At 45.8% G+C, this 16,989-nt stretch overlaps 6 protein-coding genes across 6 annotated transcripts; 2 read left to right on the top strand and 4 right to left on the bottom strand.

The window, feature by feature from the left end:
* Window positions 1-410: 410 nt before the first annotated feature.
* On the top strand, window positions 411-1,074 carry L228DRAFT_210873 (putative cell cycle control protein Cwf14/Bud31; the record flags this gene model as incomplete). The annotated part of the gene is made up of 3 exons (XM_018329871.1): window positions 411-582; window positions 724-851; window positions 931-1,074. 3 exons carry the CDS (start codon window positions 411-413, stop codon window positions 1,072-1,074), a joined length of 444 nt encoding a protein of 147 aa, XP_018188205.1.
* Window positions 1,075-2,126: 1,052 nt separating this feature from the next.
* Window positions 2,127-4,328, bottom strand: L228DRAFT_268036 (hypothetical protein; the record flags this gene model as incomplete). Its single annotated transcript, XM_018335068.1, has 1 exon — window positions 2,127-4,328. The coding sequence occupies one exon, from the start codon at window positions 4,326-4,328 to the stop codon at window positions 2,127-2,129; it is 2,202 nt and encodes a 733-aa protein (XP_018188204.1).
* A 1,957-nt stretch (window positions 4,329-6,285) lies between these two features.
* L228DRAFT_229802 (Pkinase-domain-containing protein) lies at window positions 6,286-9,179 on the bottom strand. Its single transcript, XM_018330517.1, has 8 exons — window positions 8,629-9,179; window positions 8,468-8,549; window positions 8,309-8,405; window positions 8,098-8,252; window positions 8,005-8,032; window positions 7,735-7,948; window positions 7,486-7,680; window positions 6,286-7,417 (listed from the first exon to the last, which is right to left on the bottom strand). Exons 1-8 carry the CDS (start codon window positions 8,829-8,831, stop codon window positions 6,637-6,639), a joined length of 1,755 nt encoding a protein of 584 aa, XP_018188203.1. The 5' UTR covers window positions 8,832-9,179; the 3' UTR covers window positions 6,286-6,636.
* Window positions 9,180-9,344: 165 nt separating this feature from the next.
* Window positions 9,345-10,132, top strand: L228DRAFT_246999 (hypothetical protein). Its single transcript, XM_018332532.1, has 3 exons — window positions 9,345-9,447; window positions 9,505-9,598; window positions 9,648-10,132. Exons 2-3 carry the CDS (start codon window positions 9,509-9,511, stop codon window positions 9,711-9,713), a joined length of 156 nt encoding a protein of 51 aa, XP_018188202.1. The 5' UTR covers window positions 9,345-9,447; window positions 9,505-9,508; the 3' UTR covers window positions 9,714-10,132.
* Window positions 9,623-11,809, bottom strand: L228DRAFT_276871 (S-adenosyl-L-methionine-dependent methyltransferase). Its single transcript, XM_018335628.1, has 4 exons — window positions 11,201-11,809; window positions 10,791-11,151; window positions 10,275-10,734; window positions 9,623-10,152 (listed from the first exon to the last, which is right to left on the bottom strand). The coding sequence occupies exons 1-4, from the start codon at window positions 11,340-11,342 to the stop codon at window positions 9,961-9,963; spliced, it is 1,155 nt and encodes a 384-aa protein (XP_018188201.1). The 5' UTR covers window positions 11,343-11,809; the 3' UTR covers window positions 9,623-9,960.
* On the bottom strand, window positions 11,343-16,922 carry L228DRAFT_229799 (P-type ATPase-like protein). The gene is made up of 21 exons (XM_018330516.1): window positions 16,741-16,922; window positions 16,650-16,689; window positions 16,067-16,597; window positions 15,661-16,014; window positions 15,477-15,611; window positions 15,365-15,431; window positions 15,186-15,317; window positions 14,781-15,130; window positions 14,344-14,489; window positions 14,164-14,274; window positions 13,811-14,114; window positions 13,604-13,760; window positions 13,214-13,546; window positions 13,078-13,160; window positions 12,889-13,023; window positions 12,601-12,833; window positions 12,416-12,539; window positions 12,319-12,364; window positions 12,120-12,270; window positions 11,914-12,062; window positions 11,343-11,861 (listed from the first exon to the last, which is right to left on the bottom strand). The coding sequence occupies exons 1-21, from the start codon at window positions 16,854-16,856 to the stop codon at window positions 11,572-11,574; spliced, it is 3,987 nt and encodes a 1,328-aa protein (XP_018188200.1). The 5' UTR covers window positions 16,857-16,922; the 3' UTR covers window positions 11,343-11,571.
* Between the last annotated feature and the right edge of the window lie 67 nt (window positions 16,923-16,989).

The following is a 16,989-nucleotide window of genomic DNA, read 5'->3' as shown; positions in this document are numbered from 1 at the left end:
GATGCCAAAATCCAAGCACAACCAAAGAATTAATGAACCAGACCCCTTGAAGTTTGGAAAGGAAAGAAATATATCCAAAGTGAAGAAATAGCGGCGTGTAAAGTTGAATAAATCAATATCCTTGGAGGAAGGCGTTGGTCTTCCAAATCATAGGACCCTTAAGCAACATATTCATCCCGATAGCCCAAGATAAGTATCGCCTGAAGAAGTTTAGCGCATATTTTCTCTGGCGATCCTAGCTCGCTGAATGTTACTAGAAGCGCTCGAAATCGCATACAATGATACAGAGCAATTCTCTCTCAAATCTTAGCCGGTCCATCGATCTATTAAGCTAAACACGTACATTAAGTTTAAACATCGAATCGATAAAAGCCTGTCAACGCAACTGTCTCAGCTGTGACGTTCAAATCATGCCTCCTATTCGATCAGCCCGTAATCGAAAGCCGCCACCGGAAGGTTTCGAAGATATTGAAGATACGCTACTTGAGTTCAGCAACAAGATGAAAGACGCCGAAAACGCCCCACACGATGGAAAGAAGAGACATGAAATGCTATGGCCAATATTTCAAATCCGGCATCAACGTAAGCCGCCCTACCAACCACAGAGAAGTTTCTACTGGAATCAAATTTTACCACCACTGCAGAGCAGTCTTTCAGTTTCTTAAACCCCATCTCTATTACAAAGAAGATGCTGACAGAAACTGCTTTCGATCTTATATACAGGCACGCGATATATCTGGGACTTGTACACCAAAGACTCTATTTCCAAGCAACTCTATGATTATCTACTTAAGAATGGCTACGCAGATGCGATGTTGATTGCAAAGTGGAAGAAAACTGGCTATGAGAAGGTTTGTGTCCTCACAGCATCCAAATACTTGATGTCCTCAATTATTTTAATACCGAATTGCTGAAATTTTGTGCAAAAAGTTATGTTGCCTGCCATGCATCCAGACAAAGGAGACGAATTTCAACGCAACCTGTATCTGCCGCGTCCCTAAAGCTCGATTGACCGAAGGCCAGACTGTGCAGTGTGTAAATTGCGGATGCAGGGGCTGTGCTTCCAGTGACTGATATGATGGCATCGATCTGGAGGTGCAACAGGCCTCGCTCTGCTCAATTTTCTTCATTTGTAAAGTACGGATGGACCTGGTGGAAACAGTATCCTTTTCTAGGCCGAAGGTGTCATGGCGGCTCGTTTTCTCTGTGGGATATCTCGTTCGCCTGCCTCAGCCCGAGCCGATGGTATCATGCAACTAAATTACCAGAGCGCTTTCTTTGTCTATTCGCTGCAACAGCACCCTGCCACGGTATCACAAGGCACAATCATACGGGGCTTCCTGAGCAGGACTCCTTGTCTAATAAGGAGTATCTCAAATCTCTTAATCATAGCTATGAATTCTGGTTACGAAGTTGCGGAGGCAAGCCACGCATCATTTGAATCACCGGGTGGCTTTGAGCATGAACGGCAGGATATGGGAATATGGCGATTTTTATTCTCAACTCTGCATAAACACTCAACATCGTCGCACATTGGCTCGGCCAATGGAGATTGTAATGAATATTTAGATTAAAATCCGATTTCAGGGACTATAGTAGAGACGAAAAAAACAAGAAAAAAACAAAAGCAGAATAATGACCCATGTGCTAATGCAATATTCGTCCAAAGGCATATTTGCCAATGGTGCTGAGTCCAGACATAATGATCATCCAATAACCTTGATCCGAATAATCCATTGCATCCAATAACAAATAACGGTCAATTGAAACAGTTGCTGAAGAGAAATATGGCAGGCATCATCCCCGACAATCGAGGCGGGAAAGGAAAGTAATAAAGAGCGAACCAGTCCATCTTTGAACATACCATAACGCCCGCAAAGCTAATCATCATTCGCCACAATCAACCGAGTCCTTCGCGCCAACCATCAATGAACGAGCCTGAACGCCCAGCCGATCGTAGTTTCGTATAGTCATTCAATCATCTAACAAACGCATCATTGGACTATCCACGCCCCAAATAGCTGTTTTGGAAGACGTATCCTCCGCGAAATTCCCGAGACAAAGCGGGAAGAACCCCATCGAGAAGATTCGTATCAGTATTGTAAGGGCTTGCCCTCATCAGAGGCTTATGAACCGCCAATTTTTTGGAAACCTTGGAGAAGGTCAACTTCGCCAATATCATCCTGACCCTCCAAGTCGTCGTCAAAATCGGGATATCCTGCTCTGGGGATATCTATGATTCCGGTGCAAATAGAAGACTGGCCGAATGCCTTTAGCGGTCCTGGCTTAACCAATGAGTTGCCCTTGGTATTTGACTCTGGTAGGTTTAAAGCAGCGCCAGTTACATCGGAGAGAACGCTATCCCCATTCAACGCGTGTGCATGACGAGGCTTCTTCACCGTGCGCTTTTCCGGCGACAATTGCGAATGTGCGCGTTTAGCTGGCGTGAAGCGCTTGCTAGGAGAAGAATTTTTGAACGGCGAGAGCCGCTTGGAAGGAGAGTCAGATTTTCCGGGAGAACCTGCGATAGATGGGCATTGTGGTAATGGTCCGTCTGGGAATAAATTGAAATTTTCATCGAAAATGTATACCTCATCTCTATCGAAAAGATCCTGCCCCCAAGGTAGTTCGTCAGGAAGAACCGCCATGCCACGATCGGGGGATGGAACGAGCTCCCGCATTCGATTGCGGTGATTTCTCAGATTAGTATTTGGCGAGGCTGACAGAGGCCGCTTTGGTGACACCTTGAACGTGCTCGCTGGCGTCAATGGCGGTAGCATGAGAGTGCTATCAAGGCATCTTAAAGGAGAGGATGAGCCAAGCCTTGGAGAAGGTTGCTTGAAAATAGTTCTGTGCTTAGTTGGACTGCCGTGATTGGGATTACGACTTCGCGCAATGCGAGCAATTTCTTCTTCCGCCCGGCCCGTTTTGAGTGAAGCTCGATCGACCTCAGCTTCCGGACCGGCTACCGTGGAGGGCATGTTCGAACGCATGACGGACGAGTCAAGGGACGAAAAGTAACCGCTATCGTTCATGGCCACGACATTGTGCTTTCGTGGCTGTCGCGAAGACGATGGAACTATTTGCGAAGTCGACGGGGGCGTTGCGCGATGAACCTCTGCTTGATTTGGTACTGGCGGAGAGGAATCCAGAGCCCGGGGTGAAGAAGGCTGAGCGCGCGAGCAAGGGAGGCGATGATGGAGAAACTCAAAAGCCTCATCTTCCTGAGCTGCTGGATCTGAAGCTGGAATGGTCGCATCAGACGACGGTTCGATATCGTTAAAGACTGCCCTGGAGCCAGGGGCACGCTCCTGAGTGACGTCCAGGTTGGGTTCATCAACTTTGCTCCTTTGACCTTCCCTGATTGATTTTCCAAGAGAGGAGGAAGAGCCATTGCCAACAGAAGTGCGACGCCTGAGCGGCCTGTCTTTGAGGAATTGGGCCTCCATTCCCGGTTCGATTGCCCAGTAATTCCCTTTGCCTGGGTCGTCCTTTGGCCGTTCTTGCTTCACGAAGGCTTTGTTCAGGCTGAGATTGTGCCGAATGCTATTTTGCCATCCCGAATCAGATACTCGATAGTAGGAAAATGTGTCGGAGATCCATTTATAAATTTGAGCCAATGTCAATCGACGATTTGGTGCTCTTAAGATGGACATTCCAATTAGTGTAGCGTAACTATAGGGCGGTTTCAAGCCATCATCTTCAACTGCGGGCATTTTTTCTGGTTCCGGAACCTCGATAATTGGCTGGTGACTCCTCGAAGTTTTTCTGAATCCTTGCTCTCTAAGCAAAGCGGCGTCAATCAAAGGTGTCTTAGGTTGCCGTGGGTAGCTGTGTCCGAGATCCGGGAACTCTGCAAATCGATCGCTTTGAAGACCGCTCACAGATTTGCTCTCATGCATGGCCGTTTTGGTAGAAGGAAAGGTAGTAAAAAGACCCTGTTGCGGTCGCGGGACCGAAGGGGCTTCAATATTGCGAAAAACGGAGCGTTTGGGCGGTGAATCAGTAACGAAATGCGCGGGATGTGGACGCGGAATTGACACTCGATTTAATCCAGGATGAAAGATTGTCCTTGACGGCACGTATGATGTACCACGGCCTTTCCTAGGTGAGGGCACGCGAGGTCGTTGCGGAGGCTCAAACACGAGGCCACCCATCAGAGCGTTAAACTGCGCAGGCTGACTATATATCGAAGGCGTCATTTGAAGGCCCAAAGATGAATATCCACGAGAGGAATAAGGCCGAGGCATCCATTGATGCATGAGATCGGTTGGGTAGATTTCATTTTGAAAGACATTGGCACTATGTCCGCGACGCGTCGAGGACATCGTGAATGGACAGGGAGAGTTTCGAGGATATCTTTACATTAGACGTCGGACTCAGGACGCGTAGATGGTGTGATCAAGTGATAACGTCGTGATGGCTTATTGTGATCACACTGGGATAAGTACGCAGCCACTACCAAATGTTGAATGCCCACTGTCGCATCTATCTCCTCAATGTTCGCGCTCTTGGCGCCTAAACGATTTCTACACCGATAGTCAGCTTCTAGGCTGGATAGCAATGAGAGGAAAAAATGGATTTGACGTACCCGACTCAATCACAGACAGCTAGAGGATTCAACGTAACTGCAAAAGGCGCGACAGGGTTGTCAAAATCGTCGGGGGAGGGCGATCTACGTGAAAGGAAGCAGGAGCCCAATCAATAAAGCGCGTAAGCCCGCTGAATCACGGTCGGTGCCGCAAGGCGCCAATCGATCTTTCTGAACTTCAAGATAGTGCAACAAGCAATGCACTGTAAAGTAGACAGTCGTCGATGAGCAACTGAAGCGAGGGTGATCTAGAGGTTGGTCAACCTTGATCGAATTTCGTAAGTTGATGGGAACTCGGAGGTGGAGTTGGGGTGACCTGCCTGCCTGTATGTACTTACCGAGTGGAACAGGACGGCTCTATATTGGTGGCGACCTTGTGGTGGGGAAACTTCCAGGGAAAGAGCTTATGCATATGCACCGCGGTAGTTTAAACTTTGAGCACCTCGGGAAGGTACAGCATGACTCTATGGCTGACAAAGGCATCAAGAGTTAAAAAAAATAGCATCTATATAGAGAAATCATGCTTGAAAAAATTTTCTATGTGATACCTTGCTCCAAGGACTTAGGGAAATCACTCTCTCCTGAGGAAAAGTCAAGGCCTGCTAGTGGTGATGAATACCTAAGTAGTTACACAGGACCAGTAAGAAATGTCTGGAGTTGTGAGGTCGCCGTAAACCCCTTGGGAAAGTAGTATTGACCAAAGGCAAAGCAGCGATAGGACCGCGGAGCATATCTCTATTGATGCATTTAACAAGAGCGAAAATACCGGTACCTACCAATTCGACGCGTGGTACACACTCGTACGTTGTCACATAGCGTACTGCAATTTATTGGGAGGGGGGCAATCTGTAAATAACGCGTCAAGTTCGCGTCAGCGCCCCTCCATTTGACCTAGCCAATCATCTTGGAGATTGCAACTTCGCACCCAAACGATTGTATGATGGCGGCGGGAATCAACCGCGACAAACCCACATATAGAGTAGGTGAAAAGAATTCCTTCCTAGGAATTATGCCTAAGTCTCGAGAGACGGAAACGCCTTTCTCTTGAATGTGTTCCATTCGAAGAAAAGGGTAATGTAAAGTATTACTCCCCTGAATCAAATACTGCTCGCAAAGAAAATAGTAACTGAGTATTCCAACCAATTTGGAATTGACGTGCGGTAATTTTTTTCGCACAGCAAATCGGGGAGATACCTTCATTCATCAATAGAACAGCTCTTTGGGTATCCATGGCGTTCGGCAGATATCAATTTGCGAATGTATGGGACCGATCAGAAAACATGATACCGTTGTCTCTTTACCTAACTACAGTGTCAAATACCCAGAGCGGCCCAACAATTATCTTCTCATATATTTGCAATCCCGAGTCGATTTCTAAAAATCTATATCCCTTCGAATGGCGCTACGCATGATTGAACTCATGATGAGAAAGGAGTCGGCTACGTCGCTTCATAGAAGCAGCAAGAATATTTTGATGTAATTACGCGTTTGCCAGATCGTATTATGCACTCTTTGTAAAGGGTGAAAACTGGGGAATGATCCTTGTCGTTGCATTGACCAGTGTACTGGCTAGCTGAAATTTAAAACATCGACTTTTTTAAAACATTAGATCCTCGTCTGCTTGGGCAGATCTGACGATTTCGTCCAAATCCGCACGCCCCCTCATCCACCAACGAGGACCTCACAAGATAAGAGACAGATCCTAGGCCATGGGTCGATTAGTTCTTTGATCACAAATTTCCAGCTAGTGATGGCTTAAGTAGATAGTCGCGCCGAGAGATCCTGAGCCGGTCTTCACAGCACATATATAAGTATTTGGCCAGGCATTTGAACAAGTTTTTTTTGGTTTATTTTCCCCGGGCAATTACAACAGCGTGAGAACAAGACTTACAGAGCTTTCTTTAGAAAAGGCTGACTACATACGAGAATTAGGATCGGGAGAAACGCCGAACGGAAGGGTAGCAGGGAGAAAGTATTCCAGGATACCCGCAGATTCTATGATCTCATGCGACTGCCATCTGTTTGATTGCCTGTCGTAACCTGATCTACCGCCGATAAAGATCCCGTTCTCGCTCACGAACGCGGTCCCTACTTCTTTCAACCCCAGGACTTTTGCTTCTCGTCCTTCCTGCAGGTCGGCTCAACTTCTCCCGGCGATCATATGAATAATGAGCTCTGTCGTACCTTTCCTCTCTTCGAGTGCCTTCAAGCCTTAAGCGAGACCCATCATTATCGTCCGAATAATTCGGGACATAACTATCACCCCTGCCTGCGCTCGAAATTGAGGGATCCGTTCTGGAGTGCTGTGCATGCCTTCCATAGTGACTCCCGAGGTCGGATTCCCTGTTATGAAATGTAGAAGATTGCCTGGCGTTTTCACCGTTTCGTGCCCAAGCGGGGCGATGATTTGCTTGGTTGGGGACGTGACCGCGGCCAATATGCGGTATACGACTTTCAGACGTACCTTGATTCGCAGGATAGGAGCCTGTAGCACTGGCGTGCCCATGCCACGGCCCCGAACCGCCAGGACGAAAGCTATTACTTTGCCAAGGGCCAGTAGAACGACTTGAGGGACCAATCCATTCTCCGTTTGGACCAGTCCCAACAGTTCCTCCGGCCGGAGCAGGTGGCAATGCTGCCTTTTGACCCCTGAACTTTCTCCGATCTAATTCATGCGAATCCTCAAATTGAGGAAGCTGGCCGGGCTTTGCTGGAAGCGGATCGGTGCGGAAATATGGGTGTTGAAGCGCATCAATTGCATTAATACGCTTTCTCCAGTCCAGTTTCAGGAGTTCTCCGAGGAGGGAAATCGCTGACGAGCCCTGCCTTTTGGAGAGAATGTCAGATTTAAATAGCAACACGATAAAGTTCTTGGTCAATCTGGGATGACTTACTCTCGAAATGTTTGAGCAAGCGTGCCCGTCCGAGGCTTGAAGCTTTTCACGTTTTCACAGCCCGGAAGAGTGCTCCACCCGGGCATATTTTGCTCGGTGGGTGATCCGACGAGATCGAAGATGATCTGAATTTGGTGAAGATCGCTGTTGCCGGCTAATATTGGCTTTCCTTTGAACATTTCGCCAAAAACGCAGCTGATGGGGGAATTAACATTGAAATGGAAAGGTTGGCTAGCCTACTAGACTTACCCCACGCCCCACATGTCAATTGCGGTGGTATATCTTCGTAATTGTAAAAGCAGCTCGGGCGGTCGGTACCATCGAGTGACAACAAGTGTAGTGTAATCTCGACGGGCTTCTCCTCCACCCTTCCCTGGTTTCGGTGGTTGTTCATCGTAATGCCTTGCCAATCCGAAATCTGCTATCTGCAAGATTCCTTGGTTATTGATGAGCAAATTTGCCGCTATACCCAAGAGAAACTATTAGTGGATTCTAGAACATGGAGATATAAGGTCTGACCTTTCATGTCTCGATGTAATATCTTGTTCTATGGCAAGCGAAGTCCCAGGTTAGGTTTCCAATGCTAAGTCCGATGGGGGATACGAAACAAACCTCATGAAGATATCGTACTCCTTCTAGAAGTTGCAACATGTAGCATTTGATTTGTGGCTCTGTAAATTGGACATGTGGGTTTTCAAGGAGACCGGAAAGGTCATGGTCCATATATGGAGTGACCATATACATAACAGCCTTCTTTTTTCCTTCACCTATTAATTCATTATAAGCTTAGGGGTAATGCCAAAAACAAGCGATGGTGACCCACCTTTGCTTCTCTCAATGGCCATTTCGGAAAGTTTAAGAATATTGATATGAGAAAGCATCTTTAATAGCTTTATTTCGCGAAGTGCTGTTATGGGGAACTTTCCATGACGATCGAAAATGAGTAACTTGTAATCGTGGAGTTGGACAAATTGACACTTACTCCATCTTTTTCATTATGCATTAATATTTTTTTCAAAGCGACGACATAGCCATCTTTTCTTGAGCGAGCCTTGTGAACCTCACTTTTCGAATCAAAAATTGAATTAGCATCCGTCTCTTTGCGGGCAATGCTGAGATGATTGAATGCAAATGTGCGCTTACCCAAATGTGCCTTCTCCAAGCTTCCCCAGTATCTCGTAGTCACGAATACTAGAGCATCCTTGAAACCTTGAATGGCCATCAGAGTTAAACTCCAAAGGCTTTCGTTGTGCCCTCATTTTGTTGATGTTTTGCATCGGAGGCGTCGACCGTTCGCTCCAAGCTTGTGACGAGATTTCATATGGCATGGTTAGGCACGGTTCCATCGCAGCCTCCCAAGTAAACCGAGAGGTGAGACCTCTACCAGAGATTATGGAAGTAAGCTATCTGAGAGTGTTTCTCAAGCAAGCCATGCGATAGAACTGAGTGCCAGCCCGACAGGTGAATAAACGCGCTGGCTCGGTTTTGAGTCGCTGGACGGTGTAAAAGCGCCGTAAATTTTGCCCTATAATCATGAATTTGCGCGTTGACGTGAATGTTCGTTTATGAAGATAATGGAGTTTGATGGGGTTCAGTTCTGATGTACAGACACGAGTGAGCAATGGAATATTTAGAAGGCCCTAGCGCAGAGCTTGGGTAGGTAGGTATCGTGCCTCCCTACTCCGATAGAGAGTTGTCCTTGGTAATGCAAGAGGTCCATCATTCTGTACTGAACTGTACTGTAAAGTGCTCGTTTCAACCCTGCAAGCGGGAACCCAAGGACCACCCGCTCGCCCCATGCCGAAAGCCCAGGCAAACTTAAGGTGGAACTTCTCCGGAGACTAGCGACAACGCGAGCTGGTCGACATTGGGGTAATTTGTTCTCCGCACAAACTAGCTTCATTTACAGCATTCAACCCGAGTGTGGTTGTCATCATCTTTCGCTCACCAAGACCCTCAAAGGTAAGGGGATCCTCCATCAGATATTTTCAATATTTACTTACATTCATGCCTTTGCAGCATAATGTCTGGCCATCATCCCGTTCATATTCATCCGGTTCGGCCGCTCTATCGCTACTCCGCAACACTTCTTGGCGCCAGTATGTGGTTCTTTGTGAGTGAGATTGACCCAATGTTAATTGACGCTGCTAATTCATTGTAAGTTGATGTACCGGGCTAAAAGAGATGGTCCAGCTCTTCTGGGTCTGAAGCATCCTTGGGATCATTGATACAATGGCACTTTTGTCACGAGAGGACTCGAGAAGAGCTGGTTGCTGAATCCGCATTCGACCGTTCTATGACCTCGTGAACAATTGAAGAGTTATTTATAGCTTTCATTCTTTTTATATTCACGGATTCTCTGTGCGATAGTCCGCTCGAGTGAGCCAAGGATTTCCTATATAACTACTGTAGCAACGCTTAGAAAGCATGGGCGTGGAGCCATGCCCGCCGGCAATTTCTTTTGTAACCAGGGCGTTACTTTGTCTTTTCAAATAAATAATGCGATACTCCCCAAGTTTCACCTCCATCAAAAGCAAATAATTCCGCGCAGGCCATATAAAAGACTTGCCACCTTCGATACCAGACGAGGGCGTTCTCAGAGCCGTAAGTTGAAACTAAGTGCGGCCATACATCAACTCGATTGCGGCACAATTTTGAAAGCCAATCCTATTTTCTTTTAGCCCTACTTCCAAGAAAAAGGGTGAGGATTGAAAGGAAAATAAAAGAGATTATTCGGAATGAAATATAAAAAAAAAAAAAATCAAAGTGAAGAACTATCCCCTGCTTACCTCGCATGTCCTGGCGTAATGCGTGCCCGAAATCCACCACTGATGTCGAAGGGTAAGATCCTTCTGAAAGTAGAGAAGCAAGTCTGCAGATGGCATTGTCCCACCAGTGAAGAAGTTTTGACTCATCCAGCCATCTTCGAAGTCGTAGGGTGTATTCTTGTGACAGAAAAGGTGCACAAAAAGCTTTCCCCCAACCGTCAATGCACCAGAGAGCTTTTGAAGCAAGCTCTCGTAATTCTTCATGTGCTCGAAGAGCTCAATTGATATAATTCGATCAAAGTAATTCCTTTCCAATTCATAAATTGCCACATCAGCTGTCAAAACTTTGAGATTGGTCAATCCAGCGTTCAAAGCCTTCTGTTCAATAAATTCTTTTTGAGATTTCGAATTTGATAAAGCGACGACGTGGGCGTTCGGAAACTTGTGCGCAAAATAAAGTGCAGCAGATCCCCAGCCACAGCTATTTCCACTCTATCAGACAACTGTTGTATTGTTTTCACCCATGCTGGTACTTACCCTAAATCCAAGATTTTTTGACCGTTCCTTAAATCAGCCTTGTGTATATAGCTGTCGAGCATAGCCGACTCTGCTTCACCTAAACTCTCAGCTCCTGTAGGGTACAGGCAACATGAGTATTTCATCCGTGGCCCGAGACATGCAGCAAGCACGCCTGCGTCGACTTCGTAATGTTGTGTATTGGCTTTATGAGTATGAATTGCAATTTGATTATTGCGACTTTGGTCAATGTAATCCATCTTTCGCGCATATTGTTCCGCTGTGGAGGCACTCTTAAGGCATTCGATACGGTCTCTCAATTGGCGCCGAATTCCTAGCCGTATGACAAACTCCGGCAGAAAACCGCCGTCAATGAGCCAGTCTGCATCGTTAATACAATATCGATTATCCAGTTCACGATGATCCCGTACCTGTATCCATGTAGTTTCTTGACAAATGAAGGATCATATGGGACCGAATGCAGGCAGTTGCGTCTGTATGATTTAGGTGAGCCTGAAGTAGCCCTCTCTTCTGTAATCTGTCACAAGTCAAAGTGTTGTATTTTGGAGCCATCGGGCATCGTCAATTTTGCAGCTCCTCCCCATTTGCATCGTGAATTGAGATCGATCTCCAATATGTTGACGTCATGAAAAATATCCTACACTCGCTGGCTGCATAGATCCTTACTATTTGTTGCCAAAGATAAATTAATGGTTACGTTATACACTTATATACAACCGCCAGCTGGCCTAACCCTGTTTCTCCTTTCAATCCAAAACCAACACGCTCGATTGATAGCAACTCACGACTGGCACATTTCGTCCTTCAATATTTTGTACTCCTTTCGCTTTTTGGGCGGCAAAGGGAGGAGAGCCGTCTTCGCCTTGCCGATCGCGCTCGCTAAATGCGGGAACACCCACCTCTCCGCTAGCCAGGAACAGGCAAAACCAGACAGGGCGAGTGCTAGCACAAATGCTTTGAAGGGCATCGACAGCACAGTGAGATCCATAAAATCGAAGAGCCACTTAGCAGGATCAAAAAGCATGTAAGTGGAGAGCAAGGTCGCAATAACCAAGGTGATAACCAACGGTACTTTAGTCATATAAGTTAGATAATGACACAACGCTTTGTAGTGGGAGCTTACCGTTGGAAGCCATGGATTGTCGAAAAGGCGGGCCCACACTCAGAACTATCGCTGATAATGTGTATTGATAGCAGGAAGTAAGGAATAGTGTTGTGTTTTCTGAGTTTCGTACATTTGATTTTTCATGGTCAATCTGCGGCGGCACAAACCTAGTAGTCATGATAAGTTAATCCATGCCATCACGCCAGATTTGAGAGCTGACAAACCATGGTTGTTTCCGCACATATTCAAATCCAATAAATTGAATGAGAACGCACAATGATATCTGGCCGAGCAAAGGAGTTAAAACTTTGCGTGACACAAGACTTGCTGTTGGTCTCTTGCGGCAAAGGGTAGGATATGCCCCAGTCCAGCCCACTGTAAAATCGTCAGATGTCTTCCTCTGTCCATTTAGAGACCACTTACTGAATATTGCAATGGGTAAAATGAGCAGTAAGTCAATGAACAGAAACTAATTCGGTTAAGTCAAATTTACACGTCACATTCAGCTTGTCAAACTTACCTGGAAATCTCCTAGATTGGACGCCGACGCGTAGAGAAAGCTCACAGATGTAAACTGTATCGCTGAATATATGCTCATGTACTTGAAACAACTGAAGCTCGTAACCAAAGCCGCTCGGCCTTCCCTGATTCCATTTAGCTTTAACGATATAATTGATAGAATAAATTGACGACTCTCGATCTTACCTGATTACCTCTGGAACGCAGGATATATCAAAGACTCTACTGGTGAATGGTGCAGCAACTGATGCCTCGGCTTCAGACAACGAGATGCCAACGTCTGCCGCAGTCAAAGCACCGCAGTCATTTGCGCCATCGCCGCAAAACCCACAGCTGTATTCTAAACTCTGAAGTCTTTCAACCAGCTCGTGTTTTTCGTCTGGTGACATGCGAGCGAACACTTCCCCGCAAACAAGCATCTAAGATCACAAGGATTAGTTTCTGTGCGACCTGAACTAATGACGAGATAATTACCCTTTTGACAATCTCTTCAGGTGCGTAGTCAATTATCCAGCGAAACACATCGCCGCTCACTCCCACGCTATAGTTACGGAGGTTCACGATGTCATACGGAAGAGAAGCGTCACTTTGGGGTGGTGGTGATTGAGGCTATAAATTTTGTCAGCATATTATTAGGTTTAGTCAAGATGCTGCCAACCTTACCTTCAAAGTGTACTCGTCTAAGCGGTAGTTAGGATTATCCACGCTTTCCCAGACGAGTCTCGCGTTTGGTGAAGTGCAGTCACCTTTTAGTTTGTGAGTTTCATCCTTCATGTAAAAGTACAATAAATCCATTTACCTTCGAGAAACCGTGGGACAAAGCAATGAGCAGTTTCGTCAATGAGGCTACACTCTCTAGCAACACTGATTGCCGTTAAGATATTATCGCCAGTACACATAACCCGGCGAATACCTGCACTGCCAAGTTCTTTAAGAATTTCCGTGGTATTTGACTTGAGTTTGTTTTCAAATATAATGAACCCGACGAAGGTTAGAGATGATTCAGCTTCTGAACGGTTCATTTTCTGCACTTTGACCCAGTTAAGCTTCGGAATGTGCTTCGTAGCGCACGCAATAACGCGAAAGCCCCGATGTGTGTAATAATTTAAAAGATTCTCATAGTCGATAGGAACTGCGGGTAAAATTCAGCGATCTTGTCCAAAGAATGTACAAAAAAGGCAGAACTTACAAGATTCAGCACGGCAGATGTCCTTCATGCACTCTGGAGCACCTTTGACGTATATATCGCCCCCAGTCGCTCCGAACCGTCTGACGACAACGCTGGCTCTTCGAAGCTGGGAAACGAATTCGAATGATTTTAAAATGCCCAGCTCCAGCGATTGGCCCTGCATTACGTGTTATTGCTGTCCTAAGTCTCGAGAATGGGAACACCTACGCTGGTCATCTGATCTGGCTCGAATCCATCCGGTGGTCGGGCAACTGAAGGCGAAAGCCGGTTTTGACCATCCTCTTCCATTACAGCCGATTTCTGGTCACCTTCTGAGAAAGACCAACCCGTGAACCCAAACATTTTGATATCTAGCGGGTCGCCAACAAGTTCTTTATCAACTGATCGAAGAGAATGACATGTAGCCATTGTGTACAAAATGATTTTTTGAAAGTCGTAATCGAGTGTTGGATCATGTTCACGAAAAGAACCAGGCAGAATAACAGACGGGCTCGAGAGAAGGTCACTAAACCTGGACAGTATTAACATGACAGTACAGAAGCTGGTACCGAGAGACAAACCTTTTTGTGGGACGCTGCACTACGCGGACACCCAAGACATCAAGCCCATCTTCTGTAAGTGTTCCTGTCTTATCGAAACAAACGATATCAAGCTTTCCCCCAACATTTACTCTAATTTGTTGTGTAATGTCAGCTAAGTCTAAAACTAATGACATGAAGCGGAAATGAAATAGTACCAACCTCTGTGGGCTTATACAAAATATGCCTTTCTTCCTTAATCGAGACAATGCAAAATTGGTTCCTATAGTGAGCGTAGCTGGAAGCGCTGGGGGTACAACTATAGTGATCAAATCAAGGGCTCGGACGATGACAAGATGCCAGGCGAGCTAGTTTACTCTGGTCAGGTAAATGACACTCCACGAATATCACAGAAAAGGGGAAAGAGAATATCGAAAAGGAAAAAAAGCAGAAGACAGAATGAGATTGAAATAAAAATTGAAATAGTGGGGAAGAGAAAGTAAGAACGAGACCAGGCCTTTGCCGCGGGAGGAGGAGGTGAGGTTTTCTAAAGAAAGAGGAGGCCAGGGAGGAAGAGTTAAAAATGAGGTTAATTTGCGAAGAAAGCGAAAGAAAATGCGACAACATGAATTGAGCAAACGAGAAAACAGTGCACCTACTTTCAAGCGAATGAAGTTGATAAATGAAGCAATAAATCCCAGCAGTGCTACTCCAGCCATGACAGATATGTACCGGAATGAGTCTCTGTAGAACTTGAAACCAGACGGCTTTGGGAAAAGCATGGAACGAACGAGGGCGCCTTTTGTTGTGTTAAACCCAGCTCGCACTACCAAGCCAAGTGCGACACCCTCGTCGTCTTTATCATTTTGCGGGCGCCGAGCTCTTATGATCTTTGTGCCGGAGAACAGAAAGTGCTTTGCAATGTCAGACGGTATGGAAGAGGATCCAGGATCCAGGTTATGAAGCGATTCATTGGTAGCAGGAGTTTTAGACACCGGAACTGACTCTCCTGGAGAACGGAGTGTAAGTATTGCAATCTCAATTTGAAAGTGCCGTTCAAATACCTGTCAACATGCTTTCATTTACTATACAGTCGCCAGATAAGAGGAGACTATCACAAGGGAACTGGGTGAGTGACGGGTCAGTGACTTCGTAGACGTCGCCAGGAACAAGTTCTCCGGATGAAACATGTCTCCCTGCTAATCATTAGCAACGCACTTGTCCTAGTACTTCTTTTACGTACAAAACCCATTTCGCAAAACCCGAACATCGCATTCAAATCTCGAAATCTCATGGAGACGGCGCATTGTCTAACAATTAGCATCAAACCAGCAATGAAAAGATATGAGCCCTACAGCTTTTGTTTCCATGAGCGTGGTAGCGATACTGACGACAGATATAACGAAGATGCAAGCCGCATAATAATAATACTCGTCAAGAGACCAAAGAATCAAGCTAGCGATCTGGAAAATATAGAAAGGGTGGAGGACCTGAGAATGTGAGTCACAAATTTCATGAATGCGGAATGCTTGTTCAAACCTCATCAACAAGGAGTTGGAAAAGGGTCTTCTCTTCAATTTCAATGACATTTCTTCCGAAAATCCTCTCACGAATATCCCTTTCCTCTCCATCAAGCCCAGCACGGACAGACCGAACATCAGTCCAACTTGGGTCTTTCCAGTCGTTGGAAAGTACGAATTTACCGTTCAAAGGATGGTAGAAGAACGTGACATAGCGATAATTTATGGACCGAAGATAATCAATTATTGGGTCTTCTTCGTCATATTCTTCATCGCCGATGGGACTTTTCTCTTGGGACATGAAAACTGTCGATAAAGGACGCCCGTATGACTGCTTCGATATATCATGTAGAGACAACTCTCCCCATTGGTTCTGTTATTGATTCAGTCCACATCCCATAAAAAGATTTGTTAAATGTACGAACCTCTATTACTACCCACGAGCAATCTCGGAGAGGAGAAGCAGAGCCCACAAGGAATATCTTCCATCGCGGAAGCCATTTAAATAGGAGATATGCTAAACCGAAAGAAAGTATGCAGAGAGAAAAGTAAATAATAGAGCCAATAACGTTCGTCGAAAACCCAGCAACTACAATGGTCATATCCTCGGTCAGAATGTATATCTTTTGACTGACTCGATGCCCGCGTCCAACACCACTGGCGTCTGTCGTTGTAGATATATGGCGCCGCAATAGAGGATCTTCGGGTGAAATTCCTGAGTATGTTGAGGACTTGCGGCGCGGGTGGGAGAGATTGCAAGCTTCCAAATCAACATCACATTCTTCAAACCCATATTCTTGATCGCCATCAATTTCTGTACCGCCGATATCCCAGTCTTGCTGTTCGTTCATATCAAGGTACGTAAAGCTCGCGGCAGTTGAATCAGCTCTGTTTCTGCGATGAGCGAAAGATGATATACTACTTGGCACGCTTTCTGGCATCGGGCCAGCAAAAACCTATATGTCATCGTTAGCCCTTGCTCTGAAAATACAAGTGCACGCCTTGCACCTCATCATGAGCCATCTCAACGTTAGAGACAAAACTTGTCCTTCATATAAGTTAGATAATGATCGTTGAAACGAATCGAAACAAGACTGACTCGCTGAGATTTGAGCCACGCCGATATATTTGGCTGTGTCTATTGACTGATGCTTCTCCATCATGATAGAATTCAGGACTCCCATCACTGCCGATAAGTGGATTCTCCACATCCATGCTGCGCGATCAAAAATTCGTGCATCTGAGATTATTAAAGGAAGCAAATGAACAATTATGCGAACATTATCAAGTATCTCAAACGCTGAAAGAGATAAGATAGGAAACATAACTCGCTGCACATCGCTTACGC

The sequence above is a fragment of the Xylona heveae genome (genome assembly GCF_001619985.1).
Source record: "Xylona heveae TC161 unplaced genomic scaffold L228scaffold_5, whole genome shotgun sequence".
Classification (NCBI taxonomy): Eukaryota; Fungi; Ascomycota; class Xylonomycetes; order Xylonales; family Xylonaceae; genus Xylona; species Xylona heveae.
Note: the sequence above shows the minus strand (reverse complement) of the source record. Positions and strands in the feature narration are given on the sequence as shown.